At 35.3% G+C, this 19088-nt stretch overlaps 6 protein-coding genes across 9 annotated transcripts; 3 read left to right on the forward strand and 3 right to left on the reverse strand.

Annotated features, from left to right (window-relative positions):
* Nucleotides 1–1150: 1150 nt before the first annotated feature.
* Nucleotides 1151–2719, reverse strand: LOC112588320 (uncharacterized). Its single transcript, XM_025297822.1, has 3 exons — nucleotides 2488–2719; nucleotides 1795–2412; nucleotides 1151–1669 (listed from the first exon to the last, which is right to left on the reverse strand). The coding sequence occupies exons 2-3, from the start codon at nucleotides 1801–1803 to the stop codon at nucleotides 1151–1153; spliced, it is 528 nt and encodes a 175-aa protein (XP_025153607.1). The 5' UTR covers nucleotides 1804–2412; nucleotides 2488–2719.
* Nucleotides 1813–4396, reverse strand: LOC112588313 (uncharacterized). Its single transcript, XM_025297814.1, has 7 exons — nucleotides 4212–4396; nucleotides 3973–4143; nucleotides 3867–3889; nucleotides 3153–3177; nucleotides 2488–2577; nucleotides 2167–2412; nucleotides 1813–2076 (listed from the first exon to the last, which is right to left on the reverse strand). Exons 1-7 carry the CDS (start codon nucleotides 4365–4367, stop codon nucleotides 1813–1815), a joined length of 975 nt encoding a protein of 324 aa, XP_025153599.1. The 5' UTR covers nucleotides 4368–4396.
* A 4450-nt stretch (nucleotides 4397–8846) lies between these two features.
* Nucleotides 8847–11533, forward strand: LOC109503962 (protein ALP1-like). The gene is made up of 4 exons (XM_025297815.1): nucleotides 8847–9049; nucleotides 9139–9543; nucleotides 9711–10342; nucleotides 11385–11533. The coding sequence occupies exons 1-4, from the start codon at nucleotides 8898–8900 to the stop codon at nucleotides 11495–11497; spliced, it is 1302 nt and encodes a 433-aa protein (XP_025153600.1). The 5' UTR covers nucleotides 8847–8897; the 3' UTR covers nucleotides 11498–11533.
* A 1192-nt stretch (nucleotides 11534–12725) lies between these two features.
* LOC112588319 (putative nuclease HARBI1) lies at nucleotides 12726–14623 on the forward strand. 3 transcript variants are annotated; one of them, XM_025297820.1, is made up of 5 exons: nucleotides 12728–13216; nucleotides 13284–13419; nucleotides 13529–13694; nucleotides 13955–14360; nucleotides 14493–14623. In XM_025297820.1, exons 2-5 carry the CDS (start codon nucleotides 13343–13345, stop codon nucleotides 14597–14599), a joined length of 756 nt encoding a protein of 251 aa, XP_025153605.1. In that variant the 5' UTR covers nucleotides 12728–13216; nucleotides 13284–13342; the 3' UTR covers nucleotides 14600–14623. The 3 variants fall into 3 exon arrangements, with proteins under 3 accessions (XP_025153604.1, XP_025153606.1, XP_025153605.1); XM_025297819.1 differs by having other exon boundaries at nucleotides 12726–13216; nucleotides 13955–14623; XM_025297821.1 differs by having other exon boundaries at nucleotides 12727–13216; nucleotides 13284–13373; nucleotides 13955–14623.
* Nucleotides 14624–14827: 204 nt separating this feature from the next.
* On the reverse strand, nucleotides 14828–17650 carry LOC105181927 (uncharacterized). 2 transcript variants are annotated; one of them, XM_019840794.2, is made up of 4 exons: nucleotides 17335–17641; nucleotides 16969–17083; nucleotides 16071–16246; nucleotides 14828–15705 (listed from the first exon to the last, which is right to left on the reverse strand). In XM_019840794.2, exons 3-4 carry the CDS (start codon nucleotides 16153–16155, stop codon nucleotides 15161–15163), a joined length of 630 nt encoding a protein of 209 aa, XP_019696353.2. In that variant the 5' UTR covers nucleotides 16156–16246; nucleotides 16969–17083; nucleotides 17335–17641; the 3' UTR covers nucleotides 14828–15160. The 2 variants fall into 2 exon arrangements, 1 of the variants encoding a protein (XP_019696353.2); XR_003112754.1 differs by having other exon boundaries at nucleotides 15183–15705; nucleotides 17335–17650.
* A 26-nt stretch (nucleotides 17651–17676) lies between these two features.
* Nucleotides 17677–18796, forward strand: LOC112588314 (uncharacterized). Its single transcript, XM_025297816.1, has 4 exons — nucleotides 17677–17852; nucleotides 17968–18127; nucleotides 18458–18479; nucleotides 18733–18796. Exons 1-4 carry the CDS (start codon nucleotides 17787–17789, stop codon nucleotides 18794–18796), a joined length of 312 nt encoding a protein of 103 aa, XP_025153601.1. The 5' UTR covers nucleotides 17677–17786.
* The last annotated feature ends 292 nt before the right edge of the window (nucleotides 18797–19088 follow it).

Here is a 19088-nt window from a genome sequence, read left to right on the forward strand (position 1 = left end):
TATTTCCAACAATATGTATTTGAATGGATATTTTCACAAAAATTGTTACAATGCAGTATACTACTTTTTGTGTACAACAATCCATGTTCACAAAAAATAGTATATTGTACTGTGAAGATTTTGGTAAAAACATTAATTGATTTACATATTGTTACAAATAATTATAATATCTTCAATTACCCTTTTCCATCCCAAACAATTAAAAACTGATAAAACAATTATTTTTAGTTAAATATATAACTTTGTACACAAATCTACCAACATTTATTCAATATTAATAACTTCTTCAATTAAATGAACAACATTAATAATAAATAATTTTTAATAAATTGTGTACAAATTTGTACTATTTTAGTGAAAAGTATAAATTTTAATTAGCAGTAATTGTAATACATTGTATAGCCGTAATAATAAATCGGTATTTGCAATTATATGTAAAAAATTGTTGTATTTTATGGGAAACTAAAAACTGCATTGGATTTAAAATTACATAGTTTTACGATATGAAAATTCTTGTAGATGTGCATAGATATTTCTAAATATTTATAATATTCTACAAAATTTATAATATTCTATTGATGATGACAAACAATATCCTGCAACGTTGTATAAACAATTCATCTGTATATTATTATATTTTGTCACTACGCTTATGTCAAAAGGAGGAATGTTCTCTACAATTGTAGATGCATCAGAAACGGCTGAGATATATTATTTTTTTTAGATGTTAAATAATCTATAAAACCAGGAAGATATTCGCTATCATCAATCTCATAGTTTCCTGTCAATATTGGTTTTGTAAACATGGATATGGCCAGTTTTAAATTATTTTTAAATTGTAAAGCATCTGAAATCACATGTCTTTGTCGCAAAACTGAGAATACATTTTCAACGCAGTCCTGCGTAAAACGACCCGTCAAAACAAATTTAAAGTTGCGCTCGTTTAACAAAAATTCAACTAAGTCAATAACTGATGTAGTGGAAAGTATAATTCCTCTTTGTACAGGTTTAAATACTCCTTTATTACCTATTTTTATGTTGGTAAATAGCTCAATTACTTCACGTAAGAAAGAAATACTCTCATTGTATTATTGTATATAATATATGTCAACGTTTTTTAAACCTAAAGCTAAACAACATGACCTAGAAGTCATGAGAACCACCTGGACATTTGTTTCACAAACCACGCGGTAGTATATAACTCTGGTTTCTGATTCTCTTTAGCTAAAAATTCTAAAGAACTACTGACATGGATTGAGAGAACAGACTGTGCTTTATTGACACGCATTTTATTATAAGTGTTAGTACAATGAATATCATCGTGACGTAATTTAGGTGTTAGGTAAAATTCTAAGTCTTTTTGAGATTCAATTAAGTCATTAAAATGTGCACTTTCAACTCTATTTGATGGTAAGTTATATTTGGTAACGATTTGTTCCGGCAACAGAAAAAATTGATTTGAAAACAATGATTCTTTTAAATTTTTCAAAAGATGTGTCTGCAATAAAATATAGGACTCATCGGGATTAGAAGGATGAGGTATATAATTTTTAACACTAGAATACCGTCCCACATTTATTCCACATTTCCATATCTTACCATTTCCTGGACCCATATCAGAAGTTATGTAATTGACATGAAGACTAATGTCCTCAACTTTTTTAATTATCTGAAATATTATGTCTTTCATAGTTTCCCCATTAAAGGAGTCACCTGTATAATAGTAACCTACGATATGCTTCCATCGACTAGCTGTACCAGTTAGCATAAATATCAAAGCATGCGTTGCTGTACCTTGTTCATGTGGCAGCGTTATATTTCCAAGTAATGTCTTTGTTGATGAATCATACACATGTTAGGTGTTATACTCATCTCATTAAGAACGAGTCCACATTCTCTGTCGGTATCATTTTGAAATGTACTCACTTTCATTTGTAAAAAGTGAAACATGTCATTTGAAATACCACTCTCAAATTTTAAATTTTCTATTCGTCGTTGTAAAGTGCGCAAACTTAGAAGAGGTATTTTTTGTTGCAGAAGTTCTTCATATCCAGTTATACCACACGCAAACCTTAACTTAAGTGCACGTTAAACAGTTATATTAGACCAACATTTTGTACTTCGGTGTTTTGTTAATAACGCTTTTATTTGATCTTCGTGGAATACCTTCTTTAATACTTGTTTGTATTTATTATTCGTATCGCTCTTTTGGAGTGATTGTATTTGTGAACGCAATACCTTATTTTGTTTACGTAAGAGCATTATACGTTGTTGCAGTTTTTCATTTCTTTCTTCCAACTTCTTATTAGCAATTTTCTCTTTTGTATCGCTAGCAGGTGAAGTACACACTTTATCCTTTAATGATGATATAATTAGAACAGGAGCAGGTTTAACAGTGTTATTTATAACCATCTACAACAATATAATACAATATTTATACATAGTTTCTTTCAGTAGTACATATACATTCTCTTATTTCTATTTTACCTGTTTCTCATTTACTTCAATGTGTTCTGTATCATTTAACAATGATGTAGTAGGAGCAGGAGCAGGTTCAACTATGTCATTTATAACCGTCTACAACAATATAATGCAATCTTCAAAAATACTTTCTTTCAGTAGTATGTATATATTCTCTCATTTCTATTTTACTTGTTTCTCATTTACTGCTATACGAGGGCGGTCCGATAAGTACTTAGCCTCACCGCCCGATGGCGCCACTATCGCAAGAGAAATTTACTATCGTGTAGTACATTCTCGTAGACGGCTACTGTCGAAATTTCAGCCGAATCGGACTCGTGATTTTGTTTTGACCGCGTGTGGAAGCGGGCGTGTCCGCGGATTTTAGAAAAATGAAAAAAGAGTAATATCGGTCGGTGATTCGATTCTTGTTTTTGGAAGGGAAATCGCGCAGCGAAATCAAAGAGCGCTTGGATGCTGTGTACGGTGACTCTTCTCCTTCGATGGCGACCGTCAAAAATTGGTTTAACGAGTTTCAACGTGGTCGCACGTCGGTTTTTGATGAGCCACGCCCAGGTGCCCCGAAAATGGCTACCACGGAGGATAACATGACAAAAATCCACGATCTCGTATTGGCAGACCGCCGATTGAAGGTGCGCGAGATAGCTGAGACAGTAGACATCTCAAAAGACCGCGTGGGTCATATCCTGCATTTTCCTGCATCATATCCTGAAATTTTGGGCATGAGAAATCGGCGCGATGGGTGCCGCGTTTGCTCACTCCGGACAACAAGCGCAACCGTGAGACCACTTCAGAGCAGTGTTTGACGCTGTTTAAGCGCAATCCGAAGGAGTTTCTGCGTCGTTTCGTGACCGTCGACGAAACATGGATCCACTGGTACACACCAGAGACCAAGGAACAGTCGAAACAGTGGACTTCACCCGGCGAACGTGCTCCGAAGAAGGCGAAGACTGTCCTATCGGCCGGAAAGGTAATGGCCACCGTTTTCTGGGATTCACAAGGTGTGATCTACATCGACTACCTGGAGAAGGGCAAAATGGTCACAGGGCTGTACTATGCCGAATTATTGGGCCGATTCGACGCCGAATTGCACAAAAAACGGCCCCATTTGGCGAAGAAAAAAGTGCTCTTCCACCATGACAACGTACCGGCTCACACCTCCGCCCTCGCCACGGTCAAATTGGTCGAATTGGGCTACGAACTGCTGCCCCATCCACCGTATTCTCCAGATTTGGCCCCGTGCGACTTCTTTTTGTTTCCAAACTTGAAAAAGTCACTCGCCGGGCAGAAATTTGAGTCGAATGAGGAGGTCATCGCCGCCACGGAGGCCTACTTTGCAGACCTCGAGAAAACGTATTTTTCAGACGGGTTAAAGAAGTTGGAGCATCGCTGGGTCAAGTGTATCGAGCTAAAAGGAGACTATGTTGAGAAATAAATCGCCACTTTTCCAAAATTTTCGTTTTTCTTTTGTAGGCTAAGTACTTATCGGACCACTCTCGTATGTTCTTCATAAACGGGCTGCTGTGTTTCCTCAATGGTATTAGGTATCGTAACAGGAATTTGTTTCTTTACAAAATATTCAAAAATTGTAGGTACTGCGTTATGTTTCAATTTCCTTTTCTTATCGCTCCTCTGTTCCCACATTTCAGGTTGAAAGTGTACCTATATTACCGTAACATTTAATTGAATAGTAAACATATTCTTTATTTGTACATAATAAATAATTTTACCTCGCATACACATGAATGTTTTGCTGGCGTCCAATTATACTTTGTATTTATACGTTCTATCCATTGTCGTCGACGTTCATCATCTCTCGGGATTATTTTCAGAATATATCCCTTTTCTGAGGAATTGTTGCAAAATGGTATGGTACATCCAACCATTTTGCAATAATTAACGAAACTATAAAAACTATAAAAACGAAAATATAAACAGTTGTCAAACGCTTACAGGTTATACGAATGTTTGTATTACTTTTTGCACTATGTTCCGACATTTACGGTCAGTTCATAAATTGTACATTTCATAGATTTTCAGTACTGACGGCGTATGTCTGAACACACCCGATTTCGATAAAACATGACGGACCTCCCAACTTGTCGCCACTCTGATTAGAGGCATTCTACCTGGATCAGGAGAGACACGTTCTCTACTGGAGAGTCAAGGAGCTTCGCGAGGGAGGGGAGGCACCAACGGTCAGGGGCCTGGTGGCCCTGAAGTCTCAGGCCAGAGCCCGGGTACTGGAACGGTGGTCGGCCATGTTGGCCGACTCCCGAGGATCCGGGCTCCGAACGGCCGAGGCCGTCCGCCCCTGTCTGCCCGAGATGGCGGACAGGAGCGGAAGGGGACTCACCTTCTATCTGGCGCAGGTGCTGACCGGGCATGGGTGCTTTGGAAAATATCTGCGCCAGATAGAGAAGGAGCCCACCGCCGGCTGTCATCACTGCCCGGAGCCCGTGGACACGGCGCATCACACGCTGGCTCTATGCCCCGCATGGAGCCAGCGGCGCCGTGACCTGGTCCAGGCGGTGGAGTGCCGCGCGGAGGACCCCTCGCTCCCGCGCATGGTTCGCGCCATGAGCGGGAGCGAGGAGGCATGGGGGCGGCGGCCTCCTTCTGCCGCGACGTAATGTCGCAGAAGGAGGCCGCCGAATGGGAGCGCCGTCCCGGCATTCACCGCCACAGGGAGCGGCGGCGACGGAGGCGGCGCTCCCTCGATATGAGCAGCGGGTCCGAGGTGGCGCCGGCCGAGGAGGAGCGCCCACCAACTTGCCGGAGGCCGCCCCCTCGGCCGCCTCGGGCTCGCCTTCGGACGCGCGGGGGGAGGGAGTGACGGGTGAATGAAGCCCACACACCCGCCTTCCCCCGGCGTCGGTAGGGGGTTAGGTGAAGGAGGAGTGGAAGCCTGGTTGGGGCCGAGCTCCACTCTCCCGCCCCCTTGACGAACAAGGGGGGCGCAAAAGGAGGGTGGGTGTCCCCTTCCCTTCAGTAGTATCCAACCAGAAGGCCAACCTGGCCGGGAAACTGGTCGGAGGCCGCGCCCCTGACTCCCTTTGTGGAAAGGCGCGGTACACAGGCGAGAGGCTTTTGGCTGAGCCCTGGGGCCGGAGTGTCGGGGAGGGAATACGGAAGTAGTTCCCTGACTCCCCCCACCACGATCCGAAAGGTAGACACTCCGCAGGGGTTTTAGAAGGTAAGAGTCCGACATAACCCCCGACCCCCCCAAGGGTCGGGGTATCCATGATGGATTTCCTCTGCGTGATAAAAAAAATTATGAAGTTCATACATAAAATGACTAATTCAATTGTAAGATTTAAAAAGAGAGATCCTCTATTTCTCTGTTCTATTATCTTTCTGTCTCTCTTCTTCTTGATCCTCTTCCTTTGTGAGAGAGGGATGTTCAGGATGTTAAGGTTCCGAGCGATTAATTTGTACTCTTCTTATTATGAACAAGAATATCAGTATGTATATTTTAAATAAACAATAATACAATAGTATCCGACACCGCAACTTATATCAAATATATCTCTTTACAAAAGCTTAACGCTCTACGACTCTTTCTTCGACTTGACTCTAATTTCTATTATTCGTCTCGACATTGATCGGCAAAAGCTAAAGGCTAAAGAGCTAACGGCAAACAGGTAAAAAGCCAAAAAGCCCCGTCTTCCTCCGTGCGTCTCCTTTTATCCTTTTCTCCATCCGTCGAGTCTGATCTCTCTCAGGACCGGTCTTTCTCCCGTGGCTCCGCCCGGAATAGACTGGTGCTGTCCTCCCTCGTCTGTATCTTACACAATGATTAGCAAAATATGAAGATATATGAAAGAATAGTATATACTATGAATACTATTTTTTCATGTCTTCAAATTTCGCTAATAATGGAATTATTCGGCAAGCGAAAGACCCGGGTTCGATTCCCAGTCTAGTGATTACCGCACTCTCGATATTTTTCTCTCTTCGGAACGAAAATAAGATGCAGGTCCAGAACACACGGCGTCCCGTCGCCACTTAGTACGTCCTCCTTCTTTCATAGTGGATTCCCCTTCGGCGCGTTGCAAAAACGTTCTTTCACGCACGCACGCACAACTTACATAAATATAATATTTATTATTTTTTCCCTTTTTCACTTCGTATGCTCACTTATTATTTTATTACTTATATTTTCACTTATTTTTACTGACTAGTGGTCACAATTGGAACCATAATAAAATGTGATTTTATAATTGTCAATCGCCAATCACCAATCGCAATCGCAATCCAATCGTCAATCGCTAGTGTGGTTAGGCCTTTACCGATATGGGCCAGAGCATAGACTTCTGCATAACGCATAATACACAACGCATAAGAGAATCAACCAATCAGAGTTCTTCATTTCTGTTCTGAGGAAGGAAATGAAGAAAACTAATTGGTTTATTCTCTTATGCGTTATGTATTATGTATTATGCAAAAGCCTGTGCTCTTGTCCTATCTCTTATAGAGTGGAAGAATTCTGGAGATGCGCAGCTACTCTCTTAAAATTAATCAGTGAAAATGTCTCTGATTGAATCAGTAAAGCAATATTTCACTGATAATTAGTGAATGTTCACTGCTTTTCACTGAGAACATTCCCACTTAGCTCCTCCGTCTTATATTTCACTGATTGTGGTCAGTGAAGTAATTTCACTGCAGATCGCAGTGATGCGATCCATGCGATCCAATAATCGCAAGCCAATCAGAATCAGAGAGCGCTCTCGCGCAGCTTCTGCGCGTCGTTCTTGTCGTGCGAGTTAAGGCTTGTCTACAATAGCTATAAGAGTAAGGCTGTAAGGCTGTAACGTAAGCTGTCAGCGAATGAAAATATTTAATTTCGTGTCTTGCAACCTTACAGCCTTACTCTTACAGCTAATGTAGACGAGCCTTTAAAGGCTCATCTACATTAGCTGTAAGAGTAAGGCTGTAAGGCTGTAACGTTAACTTTGGTCATAGAATTAAAATTTTCTTAAAACAGTGCTATCTACAATGGCTGCTTTCAGCACGACACAACAGTTGCACAACCGTTTTATGATTTCCTGCTGAACGGTATTAAACGCACTCAGCGGTGCAACATGTTTACTCAGCGGTCGCCATGTTTTTCAGCGAATTAAAAATACGCTGAATTCAAGCGCAACGTGTTGAGCAAGATGGATGCCTCTAATGTAATTTTGGTTTCTAATATATTATATTTGCAGACAGCACAGACCTCCACTAGATGTCCTAAAAATATCCAGAAGATGTTCCTAATTCCTGTGGATATTCTAAGGATATTTTTAATCATCTTTAAGAGCTTTAAGATGTTTGGAAATTTATATCATGCTGACGCGTCCCTAAAGAGCGTTCAGAAGAAAATCCAAACTGTTGAAATGTATCATTAAACTGTTTACGAAGCGCTGAGTTGTGCTGAACGCAGGCAATGGCTGCGTTCAGCACAACTCAGCGCTTCGTAAACAGTTTAATGATACATTTCAACAGTTTGGATTTTCTTCTGAACGCTCTTTAGGGACGCGTCAGCATGATATAAATTTCCAAACATCTTAAAGATGATTAAGAATGTCCTTAGAATATCCACAAGAATTAGGAACATCTGGATATTTTTAGGACATCTAGTAGAGGTCTGTGCTGTCTGGAAATATAATATATTAGAAACCAAAATTACACTAGAGGCATTCATCTTGCTCAACACATTGCGCTTGAATTCAGCGTATTTTCAATTCGCTGAAAAACATGGCGACCGCTGAGTAAACATGTTGCACCGCTGAGTGTGTTTAATACCGTTCAGCAGAAAATCAAAACGGTTTTGCAACTGTTTTGTCGTGCTGAACGCAGCCAATGGCTGCGTTCAGCAGAGAAAGCTGCTTTGCAACTGTTGTAAAATTCGTAAATCTGATTGGCATATGCTTTTGGATTCAACAAAAATTAAGAGCATACTCCAATCAAATTCACAAATTTTACAACAGTTGCAAAGCAGCTTTCTCTGCTGAACGCAACCAATGGCTGAAAGAAAATAAGGCAGACCAATAAAAAAAGAAACTGAGTAAGTTGACAGATTTTATCAGAATTTATTATTTTATTTATTTATTAAATTTTTTTAGTTATTCCTTATATTTCTATATTATCTTTATAGGATAAATGGAATTCCGACCGAAATCAATTCCAAAGGAATGTTATAACTTGTCAGCTGACATTGTCTACATTTACCAAAGCTTGTTTTTTATTCTAATTAAATCAATAACAAATGGATTTAAAGAAGTTAGGACTTACAATCGTTTTTATGTTGTTGAGGCAACGAAGTATTCTCCTTCAGTTTATAGCAAACAGAAGAATCAAAGTCAGACGTTGGTGGGTCAAATCAATCAAAAAAAAAAAAAGAACAGGGATTTGTGTGTAATATATGTCATGAAATGACAATGACAGATCATGAAGAATTTTTTGCTTACACTCGATTTTGGCCGGAACAATATAAGCTTCTACTAAAGCTAGTAACTCCATATTTAAAAAAGTATAGTTTTCGTAAACCTTTGTCACCCAATGTACGGCTAGCCATTACCTTGAAGTAGTTGTCATTTGTTCTGTTTACAGTGATTACATAATTTTAACTAAATTAACATTTTGTTTAATTGCTTCCTTCATATTTTTTTCTAGGTATCTTGCCCAATGCGATACTTTGCGCAGTAAACATTTGGAATATCGTTGTGGAAAATCAACAGTGCACAAAATTATACCAGAAGTTTGCAATGCCATATGGCTTGCTCTTCAACCGATTGTTTTACCCACATTAAATAGTGAAAATTGGAAGGAAATAAGCAAAAACTTTTTTCTTAAATGGCAATTCCCAAATTGCATTGGGGCACTTGATGGTCGCCATATGGAAATAGAAGCACCACCATGTTCAGGATCTGAATTCTATAATTATAAAGGATATTTTAGCATCGTTCTCATGGCGATGTGTGATGCCAATTACAAGTTTACATGGGTTGATATTGGCCAACATGGTAAATATTTTTTATTCAATATAAACCATCATTATCTACTACGCATTGAGAAGTGGTTGATTGAAAAAACATTGAATCTACATTGATTCAATCAAATATCAATCCTATTTGGTACAAATTCATCGATTCGATGTGAATTTGTTAATGGGATTAATATTTGAATCGATGCGGATTTAATGTATTTTCGGTGAATCGTGGGTAATGAGCATAACTTATTTGCAGGTTAAGCGATGGTGGTGTATGGAGTAGGACAGATTTGGCAGTTGATTTAGAAAATAGTACGGCAAGCTTACCAGAACCTACACCTTTACCAAACAGAGATGTTCCGTTCCCTTATTTTACTGTGGCTGATGAAGCATTTCCTCTGAAACCATATTTGATGCGTCCTTTTCCAAGAAAAGTAGACAGGATGACAAACGAAGAGCGAATATTTAATTATCGATTAGGGCGAGCAAGATTATGTATAGAGAATGCGTTTGGAATTCTTAGCTCTCGATGGAGAATCCTACATAGAAAAATGTGTTGCTCAGTACAAAATGCAGAAAAGATTTGTAAAGCACTTGTTTGTTTACACAATTTTGCAATGAGTAGTAATGATAGCAATGGCCAATATTGTCAGCCTGACTGGTGTGATGTGGAGAATGATGAAGGAATAATAATAGAAGACCGATGGCGTACTATAGGAGCTGGTCAATACTTTAAAGAACTGTCACGAATAGGAGCTAACAGAGCTGGTGCTATTTCTTTAGGTTTAAGAAATTATTTAAAAGATTATTTTATGTCGCCTATTGGTAATGCTCAAGCACCTTGGCAATTTAAAAGAGCATTAAGAGGATATAACATCAATCTACCTGGTTAGACATTTACATACAGTCCTCATAATTACTATATAATTAGTAATTGTGAAAACGATTATGTATATAATTACGTATCATATGTGTACATTTTGTCAAATATAAAATAAAATATATAAAAATAAAATAAGTTTCTTTGTTAGCAGTTTTAATGAAAAGAATAAATTAATACAACATATTGAAATATATTTTATTATTAAAAAATATTTTCTTCTTACAATCTTTTATATTATAAAGCCACTTTCTACAAACATTATATATAAATATAAAACATATTAACACTTTTTATGAACATATGTGCAAATGTGAGTTACGTAGTTATATTACTTAAACTTTGGCACAAATAGTCATAATGCACTAAACACAAATTGCACTCTCATTTTGGTTCAAGCATTAATCAGAGAACAAAAATACTTAACATTTAGATATTAAATATACAAAAAAACTTAAAACAAAAAAAAAAGTAGTATTAATCAGACATACTAAAATCTCACTATATATCATCTTTAAAATTATCAAGGTTACTTTAATTCTAGAAAGTCAGTCTTTAAAACAGTCTTTAACCATAATACAAAAAAGATTTCGTTTTATTAACAAAATAAAAACTTTGACTCGTTAACTTTTTTATGAGACATGCTTCTTGTAAAAATTGAAATTTTGCTTTGAATGATCTTTATGAAAACTCAATTCTTTTATTCAATATGTTGTCTCACTAATTGCATAATATCAATTAGGCAATCTAACTGGTTAGCTTGAGGTATTTTCTGCAAAGCAAAACTTATTGAACTTAACATAGCTTTTATATCCTAAGGAAATGAACATAGAAGTTCTGTAGCACGAGGTGTAACAGAAGCAGATTCTAAAGTACATGTTAACAATGCATCCCCTACTTTTTGTGCTAAAACGTTCAAATTGTTTGATTGCTCAAATATCGCTTTATTAAAGATATCTATTTTTCGTTTCTTGCTTTGAACAAATGAATCTGGTTCCGGAACACTCTTTTTACAAGCGCTTGTCATTACTTGTTCTATTTTCTTTGCAGATGACGCATTTGTTCGATTATTTTCTGGAGATGTCACAATATTTACAGATAAAGACAATGGATCTTCAGCATATGCATATGTCTCAATGACATCTGAATGCTTATTAACATAATCTAAAATACCAATAATAAGATATTAGAACATCAAACCTGTCTTTTATATTAATACATTCTGTATTATAATAAAAACAATAATTAAAAATAACAAGTAAATTTTCAAAAACGAACTTTCAGTCAAAACTGCCAGATTTTCGTCAGACACACTCGGTGTAGATAAAGAGCAACTTGATATGGAAATTGAAGGACAGTGCATCACAATATTATCACATAATACAGTTTCAGATATTGTTGTTGTTGAGAGTTTTTTTTTTTATAGTTAGATGTAGTACTAAATATAAGAATGAGAAAATTAATATATATTTCAGTACAATTTAAAACCAGAGGAACGTAATTAGCACTCACTTTCGATGTTTTATTATGTCAACTAGAAACATTAAATCGTCATAAAGATCCCATTTAGGAGTATATGTTACATGGTTAGCTCCAGCACCAGATCGTCCTTGAGATTGAATAACTTTCTTTCTTTCTTTCGCAAACCGCTGTCGTAGTTGGAAAAATCTATTTTCAACTTCAGGACCTATACAAATATAACCTCATTTATCATATGAATAAGCCAATAATAACTTAATATTTAGAGAATTTCTTGCATTCAAAGTTTTACATAAATAAATTTTATAAAAACTGTCTTTTTTTTAGACAAACCAGCACCGATAGTTGCTCAAGATAACCTCTTTACTTCTTTGTTACTATATAATTTTTCCGATTTCTTATATAAAAAAGGATTCGCTCTGATAATGTTAATAAGTTCTCTATCTTCTATCTCTTCCTTCTCTTCCTCATCCATGAATTCTTCTCCACCTTCACTTCCCATTTTTGAAAAAGAAATTTAATTCTACATATGTTTGGACGTATGGAGTATGTAACTAATTTAACATTCGCGCTCTTTCTACGTGCTGCTTTGTTTTGATTGGTCGATGTAAGGCAGTAAGGCAGTAAGGTGTAAGAAATGAAAATAATTCATTTCGCTTACAGCTTTCGTTACAATCTACTACACCGGAAATACATAGTTATAATCGTGTCTTGCAACCTTACAGCCATACTCTTACAGCTGATGTAGACGAGCCTTAAGGCTGTTGCAAACCATGCGCGACGTGACACGCGATGTCCAATGAGCGTACAGCTTTTCCGAACGTCACATCCGTCGTACGATAGATCGCGACGTCGCAAAAAGTTGACCAAGTTTGAAGATTTGTCGCGCGCGATAAGCGATGCCGACCGAGGAGCGAGGTTGCCATTGGCGGAAACAGCATCTCGTCCCGCGCGAACCAATTAGTCCAGTTTTTCTCGTTCTGCCAAGCTTCAACAATGGCCGCGTTCAGTAGAACAAAGTGATCAGTGAACGCTTATAGCGTTTTTCATTGGGAAAATGAGTGCGCACTCAATGCGCACTAGTCGTGGACGATGTGGTTCATTGGGAATTTCAGTGCACATTAAAATCATGCGTCGTGTTTCAATGGAAAATGTAGTGTCGAGTTTTTGCACTTTCGTGCACAAATTCGGCACGAGCTCGGAGAGATGGTGTCGGTTGAGTGCAAAACATGGCGGCGCAGAACAGAGATGTTTTGAATGAACAAACGTATGTGATAATTTGGGATTTCCTTTCATCTTCATCCAGCAGTGATGAAGATGAGTATTTTCTTCGAAATCCGAGGCGAATTGTTCCTAAAATGAAAAACTTTTTGCAAATAGTACATCAATATTCCGATCACGACGTAAGTTTATTGTTATAATTTAGCTTGTGAAAATAAAAGTAGAAAGTAATTTTTATTTTTGTTGTAGTTCAAATCCCAGTTTCGAGGGCAACAGCATATGATATTATAAATAATTTCGAAAATTCGATGCTCTATTCTGGTGATACAAGCCACGGAGGTATTAAACCGTCCTCTGCTGAATCACATGTTTTATCTTTTTTGTGGTAAGTTTTACATATACATGTATAGTTTTTAATTCATCCACCACTCATATTATATATATATATATATATATAATATTAAAAAGATTTCAAAAAATATTACTTTGTATAGGTTTGCAGGAAATAAAGTGTGCTTAAGAGATGTTGCACAAAGATTTGGAGTATGCGCTACAACGATTTTTCGACAAAATAAAAAAATGATGGATTTTCTATGCGATATAGCTGGAAACATCATCAAATTTTCTGACAAAGAAAATACTGCAAACGAATTCCTTCAAGTATGTATATTTAATTAATGTATTTTAATGAAGCTAAAGCTAGCAGCCGATTCATAGCTGAATTATGAAAGCAGTAGTTTTTAATTATTATTTAATAAATGTCAATTTCTTGTTAATTAATTATTTAATGCTAAAAATTTTTCTATTATTCTTTAGTTCTAAACAGTGCTTATGCGAATTTGCTACTAGTTTCAGCTTTATTGTATTTTATGTATGTTTTTCTAATGAGTTATTTAATGTATATGTATATAAAATTGAAGATTGCAGGATTTCCGAAAGTTCTTGGCTGCATTGATGGGACTTTCATTAAAGTCCGAACGCCAGCCCACAAAATAAAATCGACATATGTAAATAGACATGACATCCCTTCGATAACATTGCAGGGCATATGTGATGCTCGAAAGAGATTTATAGATACATTTACAGGAATCCCGTCGAAAATTCACGATGCGCGCGTACTCAAATTATCAGATATATGCGACGAGTTGCTAGGAATATGTGAAGGCGGAAAATATCACATTCTAGGCGATGGAGCGTATCCAATAAGAGAATGGCTTATTATACCATTTAAAGACTACGGAAATCTATCTGCAAAGGATAAACAATTTAATAAAATGCTGTCTGCGACTCGAGTATTGATCGAGAATGCGTTTGGACTGTTGAAAGGTCGTTTTCGACAATTAATCGAAGTAGATCTACATACTATTGATAAAATATCAAAATTTATTACATCATGTTGCGTTTTGCATAACTTATGCATAGACAACAACGATAACTTTGATGTCGATATTGTTATAGAAAACAATGAAGATTATAATAATGAAGGCAGAGGTCAACAAGAAGCTCTATTACGAAGATTAGGGGAAGTAAAAAGAAACCAATTGACGAATGTACTTTTTCCATGAAATAAAAATTAATACAATATGAAATTATCAAACGTTTATTTGTCCTGTGGCAAATAAGTACATACTTTCCAATAAAAAACAAAACGTATAAAAACAAAGCATATTTTTTTTATAACACGTACATATTGATTATTTTTTCAAAATTCATATATTATATCTCTTATTTATTTCATAAACATGTAATTTTTTAACATACACGCTTTTTCAAAAAGTTTGATTGTAAAATTAAATAACACTGTTTTAAAATTAAATAACACAATAAGTTTACTTTATACTGGTTCATACTTAATAGTCTGAGCAGTACTATATCTTTCGTAAAGTGCGAAAATCAAAATATGCATACGCTATTATTAAAAACCAGTAATATTAAAAACAAAGACATACAATTAGTAAACGTACAAAATTATAAGAGAAAAAAAAATAATTAAAATTATATATCACATCCAGCGTTTTAGTTAGGAACTTTCATATTAACATATGGTTCAGGCTGATTTTACATTAGTCTTTCTTTGGTTTATTTTAATATTTGCTTGTTTCTGTATCATCTTACTTTAGTTCCCACTACTTTTGTTTGGCGAACAACTCCCGTATTAAATTCAACTTTTCTTGGTGACGTCTTTCTTTTGCCGCTTCTTTATTTTTCCAGTATTCCATCCTTTTATCAATATCACTTGGTTTCGATTTTTTTGTCTTCGGTGGTGAGCTATCAGTAGAATGTGTAGAGGCACTATCATTGCAGATTTCTTCCGACATTTTTGTATTCAATTTAGGATATTTAACGCTCCTTGCATTTCGCAACACCTCGGGCTCAATACTATCGTCCGAATGAGCAATTTTACGCAATTCTTCTTCGAATGGTACATCCTCTCTAGAGCTGCCTGATTTAGAGTTGTTCTCAACTGCTTTTTTTTTCCTTTTGAGAACGGTTTTATACCGATTTTCAACTTGAAGAGGAGTTTTTAATACGTCCAACATCGTCAGCATATCTTTTGAAATTTGCGCCCACATCAATTTTTTAGTTTTGAATTTTTTCATGGGACCAATATCCGACATATATGTTTCATATTTATCGAGAAGAAACGATGTTCCTGAATTGCTCCAGTAATCTGAAAATCACGTTGTTTAATGATTAATACAATAGTCTACATTATAGCACCAGTAAACCTATTAGTAGGTATTACAATAATGTAAAAATTTTGTGAAGTCAAAGATTTTAAAAAATCTTTTATATTTTATATTACATTTTTCATATTATATTTATTTCATTTATATTATATTTATATATATTCTATTATACATATATATTGTATGTATTTTATTTGTTAATAACATATTTAGATTATATTTATTAACGTATCATTCTTCGTTTCGTATCGTATTAATTTTCTGCGAATATAACAAATACCATATTTTATAGTACATTATCATAGTGCTATGAATAGTCGTAAATGCTTTATTAAAACAGATTTACCGCTACTCTTCTTTCCTTTTTTATCGTACTCCTGCGATTGTGATTCATTCTGATCATATTCCTGTGATTCAAAGGATTCAAACATGAGTGCTTCATTTTCTTTATTCTACTCCGATAGCTGATCTTCATTGCTGCGATTATCACCATGAATATTCGCGTGGAATATCAATTGTTCTCTGTAATACAAAATATATTGACATTTTACACTGCCATATACAGGGTGAGTAAGGATCCTCTGCAACAAACTTAGACAGATTGTTTGGAAAGTCATTCTGATTAAAAAATGTCATATGAATATAGATCCTATTCTTAATATTTACAGACCTCAAATGTTCGACAGAATTTGACAATCACTGCTACGATGGTGTAATAAAAGTAATCAGATTCAGAATAAACACTTTGAACAACTCCTGTAAACTGTCCGCAAGGATACTTGAAGAAATAAATGCATAATTCATTTCATAACTGTACATGTCACCTAAATTTTACAACTTCTGTAACTATGTAAATATTAAGAATAGGACCTGTGTTCATATAACATTTTTTACTCAGAATGACCTTCCAAACAATTTGTCAAAGTTCGTTGCAGAGGTCCTCTGACTTACCCTTTATTTTTTTTTTAATTTTTTTTCTGTTGTATACATTTGAATTCTGTAGAACTTTGATTCTTTGAAGAAATAATGAAAAACAAGATTGCTTGGAATTAATATATGTATGTAAGAAACTGAAGAGTTCCTGTTTACCCTAAAGTAAACTTACTTATTTTTTTAAAGTAAACTTGTAAAATAAAATGGTAATTATATTTTATAAAATAAACTTTGCTCTTAACTTCTTAATGTGCTTTTTCGGAAGATTTTGATAGCTTGCAATTAATACATCTCAAAAAAATTTTACTTACTCATCTTCAATCACTCGAGATATTTCTTCAATTTTCTGATTTTCGCTTCCATGTAGAACACACAATCCATTTTTAATCACAAGTTTTATATATTGTATGCTATAGGTATCGTCATCTGAAATTAATTGACACAAGAATCAATAATATTCAGTTAATATTCTTTTATGTATATATTTTTGAATATCAAATGAATTGTGTTTTACAAGCTTTACAAGGGGTTATATATGCATTCAAGTTTTTCGAGTAGACAATATCCAAAAACTATTATGTACATAAGTACATATGTCTTTGCCGACAATTTATTTATACTACGGGAATAACCTCAAAATCCAAAATCATGCAAGTCCTATATAATTCTATACTTACTCATTATTTTATTGTATAACTCTGTTTCGCTTGATAGAAGTTTTAACGAGAGCATGTCATTATTGACTTTGAAAGAAATGCTTAATTCTTCTGATTGTTCCATAGTGAAGTTTACGTTAATGCATATATTTTCTTTCAATCCAAGGCGAATCGGTTCTTATGCGCACTCATTAAGTCATGAGTGTTTCATTGGGCGTGCAAAAAAACTTGCACTGTCGGTAAACTCGGGTAGTGTCGCCTAAACTCCACGAGTTCTTAATGCGCACTCAGTGCATCCCAATGAAAAACGCTATTAGTGATTATTGTCTGTGATTGGAGCATTCTTTTAGATTCTTCACCCAGAAGACCCAGAAGTATTTACCAATCAGGAGCGAGAATCACTAAGCGCTCACTGATCACTTTGTTCTGCTGAACGCAGCCACTATGCTCAGGATCAGACGGTTAAATTTATTATGACAGATTATGAAAATTATGAATATCTCGACGAAAATATGGAAGCAGATATAGAAAATATAGATGTAAGTATAAATAATTATTAATTAGTTTTAGTTATGTTAGGTTAGTCACTGAATGACATCATTTATTTAACAATAGTCATTTTAAATAAATTCTATTTATATATTAAATTTTCAGCCTAATAAATCTTTAAACTCACAAGCATTTGAAGTATTTGAAGAAATTTTAATATCAGAAGTACAAGAAAGGTCATGTTTATGGGATCACAGATTGGATATAAAAATGAGAGCAATGAACATAATACAAAAAGCTTGGGAAGAAGTGGGTCGAGCCCTTAGTATGTACTTAAAAAAGATTTATTTTATATTTTATTCACTATTTAAATTTCTACATTGTTACTTTTATTATTTAACATATAATTGTCATTTTTACTTAAAAAGATACAGACCCTAATATTTGTAAAAAAAAGTGGAAAAATTTACGAGATAGATTTCTAAGGAAATACAAAGAAAATAATAGTTATATTGCAAGTGGTAGTGCAGCTACAAACAAGATAAACATTTTATATTTGTATCAATTTCTCTATTATTTATTCGCGAAAGATATAATAAAAGTAAAAACTGTTTCCTTTCTCTCATTAATAATTCCATTGAAAAAATGCTGTCAGTATTGTTGTGTCCGAGCCACAAGCTTGTGGCAGCGTCCGTTGTCCGTGAGCCTTAGGCATTTGATGCTGATTTTGACAACTGAACGAAGATTGTCTGGACGACGGAAAATCGATAAGAAGACAACAACAACAGCTAATATTACATTATTCCTAACGATATAAAATAGTCGATGATGGAAACTGTACAACTTTTTTAATTATATTTATGAAATTAATATACTATATTGAATTAATCGTTAAATTTGTCATACATTGATGTTTTTTGTTATATGCAGCTGCAAATTGACTAAAAATTATATCGAGAGTTTTATGTTACTGTTGCATGACATATTGTTATGAGCAAATTTTTTATCATTCTTTTCGTATTTCTTATTTCCATTTCGTCATTCTATGTGATAAATATGAATACCATATAAACCAATCACAAGGGACGCAACCTTAATAAAGTGACTGGTAAAGTTGCTGCCAAAACATATATCTATCTATCTGGGTGGATATTTACACTTATTAGCCAGATAGACAGGTGTACGTAAATTTGACTTTAAACTTTATTAGTTAGTGCGTAAAGTTACATCTCTTATAAGTGGATCATATGGCACTCATATTTATCACATACAATGACGGAATAGAA

This window comes from Harpegnathos saltator, unplaced genomic scaffold, assembly GCF_003227715.2.
Source record: "Harpegnathos saltator strain DR-91 unplaced genomic scaffold, Hsal_v8.6 scaffold189, whole genome shotgun sequence".
In the NCBI taxonomy this organism is placed as follows: domain Eukaryota; kingdom Metazoa; phylum Arthropoda; class Insecta; order Hymenoptera; family Formicidae; genus Harpegnathos; species Harpegnathos saltator.